The 7,247-nt window shown below is 50.7% G+C and overlaps 1 protein-coding gene across 2 annotated transcripts in view; it reads left to right on the forward strand.

Annotated features, from left to right (window-relative positions):
• Positions 1-5,477, forward strand: part of PPP1R16B (protein phosphatase 1 regulatory subunit 16B) — a 109,053-nt gene extending 103,576 nt beyond the window's left edge. For both annotated transcript variants that reach the window (XM_061127274.1, XM_061127275.1), the window contains exon 11: positions 526-5,477. In XM_061127274.1, coding sequence (XP_060983257.1) covers positions 526-1,035 — 510 coding nt within the window. In that variant the 3' untranslated portion in view covers positions 1,036-5,477. The remainder of the gene's footprint in view (positions 1-525) is intronic.
• Positions 5,478-7,247: the final 1,770 nt, after the last annotated feature.

Below are 7,247 nucleotides of genomic sequence, written 5' to 3' on the forward strand. Positions count from 1 at the left end.
TGCAGTAGAGACTTTTAAAATGGTCCACATCAAAAAATCCTAAAAAAAAAAAAAAAGAACATATCACGAGGGTGCAGTGTCTCTGTCGTCTCTCTCTTCCTTAATGTTGGTTTCACAGCCAAGCAGGCCCTTTGGTGTGCTGTCTCCTCAGTTTATGATTCTCACCCCTGCCGTTCCTACAGAAACAGAACTGCTCTTCCCCAATTTTTCTTGCAGTAAGTCCCAGGGTTGAGTTTCATGGAACCAATTTCTGAACCCATTCCTGAACCAATTCCAGTAGTGAGTTTATTGATTGGCCAGGTCCCGGGGTCATGGCTTATCTCCTGGAGCAAAGATGGGAGTCAGTCGGGTCTATGAAAACCCACAGACTGGTGCGGTTCCCCAGAGGAAAACGGAGGTCTTATTACCCAGTTAGGGAAAATGGAAGAGGACAGGTTCAAGCAATCATGCCCTCAGTAGAGGCGCAAGTCGGGGCGGGGTTCAGCTCCGCCAGCCAGCTGATGACGTTGTCCTTCTCACCCTCAGAACCCCAGGCTGGAGAAGCCCGTGCTGCTCTCTGAGTTTCCCACCAAGATCCCACGCAGCGACATGGACGTGCCTGTTGAGAACGGCCTCCGGGCTCCGGTCAGCACCTACCAGTATGCGCTGTCCAACGGGGACGTCTGGAAAGTGCACGAGGTGCCCGACTACAGCATGGCCTATGGCAACCCTGGCGTGGCCGACGCCACCCCGTCCTGGAGTGGCTACAAGGAACAGAGCCCCCAGACGCTTCTGGAGCTGAAGAGGCAGCGGGCTGCGGCCAAACTGCTCAGCCACCCCTTCCTGAGCACCCACCTGGGCGGCGGCGTGTCCAGGACGGGCGAGGGCAGCAGCGAAGGCAAGGCCCCCTTGATCGGAGGCAGAACTTCTCCGTACAGCAGCAACGGGACCTCGGTGTATTACACGGTCACCAGTGGAGACCCCCCGCTCTTGAAGTTCAAGGCCCCCATAGAGGAGATGGAGGAGAAGGTCCATGGCTGCTGCCGTATCTCCTAGTCTCTGTGGGATGGAGGAGAGAGATGCACGGGGAGAGGGACCCTGGAATCCAGGCCAGCCCAGCAGCCCTGGCTGGGGGTGGGTGGGGGGCAGCTGGGGTGGGAAGGGGGAGGTGGGCTCTGCATTCCTCTGGAACGCAGAGCCCACCTCTCAGCCAGCTGCCCATAGCATCACCACTTCCCATGGTTCTGCTTCTTGCCGCATTGTCTGCCATCAAAAAACAGGGCCCGTCGTGGCTTCGTGACTCATCCTGCTGTCAGATTTTGGGAGGGCGAGCTGGGATTCCAGTTCTGTTGTTGGTCAAGGCTTCTCTGGACCCATACTCACATGTCATATATCAATACACACACACATACACACTCACACTCAATCAACTTGTAGGAATGACACAACCGGGCTCATGGGAAGCAGGTGGGACCGAGAATTTGTGAGCTCTTCCTAGGAGGACTGAGGTTAAGATTCAGAGTTTGTCACCACTGCCAACATGGCTTTAGCAGGGGAGGGGGCCTGCTAAGCTGAGACCCGTCTTCCTGCCCAGAGTCCTGCCAGGGCTTGGTATCGTCATCCCCATCTGGCAGGAGCAGGAGGTCTTCTCTGTGTTCAGAGGGAGCTATGGTAAAGAATCTGCCTGCAATGCAGGAGATGGGGGTTTAGATCCCTGGGTCCAAAAGATTCCCCAAAGAAGGGAATGGCAACCCACTCCAGTATTCTTGCCTGGAGAATTTCATGGACAGAGGAGCCTGGTGGGCTGCAGTTCATGGGGTCGCAAAAAGTCAGACACAACTGAGCGACCGACACTTTGACTTTGATGAACCCACAGTGGGCGGATGAGATGGGTGTAGACCTCCTTCCCATGGCTTTGCCGGTGCCCAGAACCATCTGTGTAAGCACCCAGGGGCCAAGGTAGAATGCCAGGTAATTCTGCTCCTGGAATAATCAAAATCTATTGTGCTCTTGGATGGAAGCATCAAAATGTGGCGAGGAGAGGGAAAAAAGGTAGCATTTTCAAAAGTGTGTTGGATAAAATAATTCTTTTAGATTGTAAAACTCCAGGTTGGGGAGGGGGATTGCTGAATTAGCTTTCTTTCACAGACAATATCATGATCACTAGGTTTTAGTGACTGGTATTGAAAAAAAAAATGAAGCTAAGGGAGAAGCTTCAGTTGGAAGGGCTTTTCCAGGGAGAGAGGTGAGTTCATGTTTTTTCTACAAACATCTCTGTTTAGATGACAGAACCCAGTGCCCTGGCTGAGCTTTGTGACTGGTCAGATGGTTTCAGTCCAGCCTGTCTCACCCAGTCCGCCTCAGACTGAGCCATCAAAGTGAGCAGTGTGGGGGCTGCTGTGGTCCCCACCTCTCCCAGAGTGAATGTTCAGGACTCCCAGCCCAGCTTTGCTTTTTTAGGAATGCCTGGTGACATGGGTTTTCCAGTTGGCTCTTGTGAGCTCCTGTCTGACCCAGGGGCTGCTATCCTGCTCCTGCCCAAGCCTGCAAATCCAAGGTGCCCATCTGTGGTCCAGCATCGTGCACTGCATTCAAGTGGTGCTGCTGGAGTTGGGTCTTGTGCCAGCTTTACAGTTTCATGGCCCCCAATCTTTCTGATGCTGGGGAGGGAAGACTATGAGGGACAGGATGTCTGCCACCTCTCCACTGCATCCTCTCATGAGCCCTTTGAAATTGTTGCCCACGAGTTGGGCACTGTCCACGGGCTTGGCCAAAGCCTACTGGTGTAACTAACTAGCTGCAGGTCTGTTTCCTGCTCTGTGCACCTTTTACTTGTCCTAAAACTACCTCTTTAGAGCTCTGAAGGGGGCCCCTGAGGTCCAGATTCGGAAATTTGGGGGACAAATCTGGATTTCCTTTAATCCTTTTCTTTCTGAGCCTATGAGAAATTCACCTTGTGAGACATCTGGGCCAGAGGTTGGGGCTGGGGCGGGGGGGGCCCCTTGTGCCACAATGCTAGTAAGGGGATCCGCTGTTTGTCCCAGTCCTCCACTGTGGCCCCCAGGGCTCCTGTGGCCCAGAGGCAGAGCTCGACCCCAAGGGCTCTGGCTGATGCTTCACCAGGCGCAGGGCAGCTGGGCCGGAGAGCAGGGGCCTAAGGAGTCACTCCGCCCCGGTGGCTCCTGGCTGCAGGGAGAGTCACAGCATCAGACAACTCCCACCCCAGTTTCAGGGCGGATCTAGTGTAGGGTGGAAAGTCAGGTCAGGTGACTGCAGACAGCTGTGCGTGACGCCTGCCACATCTCTGGGGTCTGGGGCTGGCTCTCTTATCATCTCATCCTATGACTGGGTCAGGGCAGGAATGATCCAAAACACGCATACCATTAGGCTTTAAAAACAGTGTTCACATGAGACTGACACTGGAATTCCTTTTGAGCTACGAGCTGGGAGGTCCCGAGGGAAGCCACACGCTCCTAGGAGACAGCCGTGCAGGTTTTCGGATCTGTTTGCTCAGAGGCCAGAGACTGAAGGCATTTATTGCCCCTTCTGAGTCCTTCTGGCTATTTCCTCCCTTCCTCCCTTGCTTCCTGCCTCCTGGGCTACTGTCTTCCACCTGGAAGGCTGGGAATCCCAGCTGATTGCCTGACAGGAGCCAACTGCAGGCTCTTGGGCATTAGCTCATATTTTCAGTCAGGGATAAACCATTTCCATCAAGTCCCAGGGGAACTTTCCCTGTGGATCTCCTTGGTGTCGAGGGACAAGCTGGGGCCAAGGTCATTGAGTTTTTCACTCTGTAGTTTATTGAGTAGCTGAGGCTCACCAGGCACTGTGTTAGGCTCTAGGGATAAAGGAGGAATGAGGTAGAGTGAGGACACTGCTCTTTACAGTTCTCATCCTTGGAGGCCCACGAGTACCAGCAACCCCCATTTGATTCAGAGACAGAAAAGCTGTGTCCTGGTCCATCAACCCTTTGCTTTTCTGCTCTTGAGAATCCCTGGACTGTGGATTCCTTTAGTTTGGAGGTTGCTGACATGGCCACCCTTGGATAACATTTGCCACTAAATGGTGGAGATGCTGGGTCTTGGGTTCCAGGTAGATACCACCTGAAGCCTATCTGGAACTTTCAAGGATAGCTGCCTTCCAGCCAGCATCTTTTGGGCACTGTCTAACAGCAGTTTGAAGTCAGTGTCTAGAAGAGCTAGGAGCCTGGAATTTGCTGCCAAATGCATCTCAGCTTCTTCAGCTCATTGTCTCTTGCTCGTTTATTACCTAATCCTCCTGCCCCACCAGTGGATAGTGGGAGGAAAAGGAGCTTCTCCTTTAACATCGAAGCCTTTCCTCATAAGTCTGCCTCTGTTCCTGGCAGATAGAGAGCAAGGAGCAGGGAGAAAGCTAGCAAGATCGACCAGATGCCCAGCTCCTGGTTAGACCCAGGTCTGGTGGCAGTTCCTGGCAGATGAAAGGAGGCTGTTTCTAAAGCATGTGCCACATAGCTCCTTGTGAGCTCCAGCCCTTGCTCCCACCCTGTAAATTGGTGACACCCACCAGAGACTGAGCTGCTGGCTAGTAGCTCAAGGAAGTTGAATGAACCACAAGCCTAGGTCTTCTGAAGACTTCAGGATGTAATGCTCCATCAGAGTATGCAGCATTGATGAAACTGCTCTGTACTGTTTGATCAATCTCAGCAGGCTTAGAAAAGTTAACAAGGATGTGTCCCCTGACCTACCCACCAGTTGGCCGGCCTTGTCATAACATGAGACCCATTTTGGTTATTTGTGTCAGATACCTTTTGATCTGGAGTTCTCTCTCCCACTTGCTTTTCCAGAGCAGAATACTAGGATGCTTTCCAGAAGCGCACTTCTTACAGGATGCCTAGAAGGACTCTATTTAACTCTTGCTATTGTGACCTGGGGACAGCCTCCCCTCCCCCAGGGCACCTAAGAGTCAAGGGTCATGTGGCCAGTGGGTGACTCTGCAGAAGTGACTGCCTTTGCTAGAAGCACTCCTCGACAAGAGTCTCTTGTTGGCCAGTTGGTCAGAGGGCCTGCTTCCCATGGGCACTGTGAGTACCAAGGTGCGGGGCCTGGCTCTGCGCACCCAGGAAAAGTCTGCAGATCCCCAGCACCCCCGCAATAATTCACCAGACCAGAAGCCACTGATGTACAGAGAACACTTAAGAAAAATGTATTTTATGTGAAAAAAAAGTTAAATCTCTGTATACTGTATCAGCAGCTTTGTGTAAAAATGGCAATCAAGAGAGTCTAATATATTTAAAACCTTTTTTAAAAAAAAATCCTCGCAGATCTTTGATATTGTATTGAAGTAACTTCCAGGTAAGCTCCTTGCCACACGTGGCAGTGGTGGGCCTTTCGAGACCATGGCTCAACCACATCCCAAAGGGGCGTGCCCCTGGAGTCGCTTCCAGTTGCCAAGGCCTGTGACAGAATTGGCTGTTAAAGAGTTTTTAATTAAGATGAATTAAATTCCTTTTAATAACATCTGCTCGGTGTGGCTGTGGTCATTGCTATGAGCTTGCTTGAACTATAAGGATTTGAATTCACAAAGAGGTGATGCCTGAGATAGTTGGTAGAGGAGGCTTCCCTGTCCCTGCCCCCACCACAGAGGCCTCTCCTGGTTGGCCCCTGAATCACAGGGAGGCCTGAGGGCTCAGCCATGGAGCAGGTATCTTTCTAGACTGCAAGAAGGTGAAACAGGATGAAATCAAGAAAAGAAGGGTAGTTGAAAATGACCTTCAGGGACTTCCCTGGTGGTCCAGTGTTGAGAATCATCTTTCCAACCCAGGGGACGAGGGTTCGATCCCTGGCCAGGGAACTAAGATCCCACGTGCCTCAGGACAACTAAGCCCATGCTGTGTGTGCAACAAGAGAAGCCCCTGCACCACAACTCGAGAAAGCCTGCATGCTGCAATGAAGACCCAGCGAAGCAAAAATAAAGGACCTTCATCCTACCAAATGTTGCTTTTGAAATTAACATGGAGCCCCGTGATAGTTCCTATAACATTCTCTCCCCACACTTAATTGTTTGTCTGATGACATATGTAACAGGGCTGCCTCTCTCTTCTGTTCTCTTGACCTGTCCTTATCTTCTCCCCACTCCATCCCTGTCCTCCTCATATAGTTTACAGTGGGGAAGTCAAATACTACTTCACATTTTTACAACAACTCAGGAGGTAAGACCGTGGTTATCCTCACTTCTGACCTCAGGCAATGGAGAGATTGATAAGCTCTAGGGTTACACAGTCCCAGACAGTGGTCCTTTCTTTCACCACATACAGGAATTTGTGGGAATCTTGGAAGAGGATGAAAAAGTGTGCTCTCTTGGACCCTTCTGGATGCTGGCTACCATGACAGGGACACACAGAAGTTCCCACACTTGGGCTTGAAAAACTTCACAAACAGGCTGGGTTTGGGGAGAGAGGATGAACAGAGATATCTGTGTAGCAGTGGACATTCATTGATTTGAAAAGTATATTGTTTTTAAAATGCTAGTGGTAACCTCTCATATTTATGAAGACTTTACAGTTGTACATATGTCTTCTCACACAAAGGGAATGAGGCATGAAAATTGGCTATTAGATTTAGCACTGCGGAGCTCATGATGATCTTCTAATTAATTAATTAACTTGGATGCATTGGGCCTTGGTTGTGTCTAGCAGGATCTTTCCTTAGGGGTGCACAGATTCTCTAGTTGTAGCGGCATGTGGCAACTTAGTTCCCCAACCAGGGATTGAAGGTGGATTCATAACCACTGGACCACCAGGGAAGTCCCTCATGACGAGCATGACAAGAGGTTTTGGTTGAGCAGTGAGGAATGAGTCTGATTGGACAAGATTCAAGACAGAATGGGAGGAAGACTGGAGATGGCAGCTCGTTTGAGGCTTTATGCTATAAAAGAGAGATAGGGAGGAAGCTCTAGAGGGATGTAGGGTCAAGAGAGGGTTGTTTGAAGGGTGAAAAATATTTCAGAATATTTGTATGCTGATAGGAATGAAACAGTAAATCGGGGAGACTGATCATCCAGGAGCGAGGAGAGAATTGCTGGAGACATAAGCTTAGTAGTAGAGGGATTGGTGGTTACTGCCCAAATGGAAGGTATCAGAGACAAGCTCAGGGGCAGTTCATCCATAGTAACACAAGGCCCAGTATGTGGGCAGAGATGCAGACAGGGAGGAAGATGTGGCAGGAGCATGTGGGACTGTCTTCTCTGACTGCTACTATTTTCTTCAGTGAAATAGGAGGCAAACTCTT

This window comes from Dama dama, chromosome 23 (assembly GCF_033118175.1).
Source record: "Dama dama isolate Ldn47 chromosome 23, ASM3311817v1, whole genome shotgun sequence".
Lineage (NCBI taxonomy): Eukaryota > Metazoa > Chordata > Mammalia > Artiodactyla > Cervidae > Dama > Dama dama.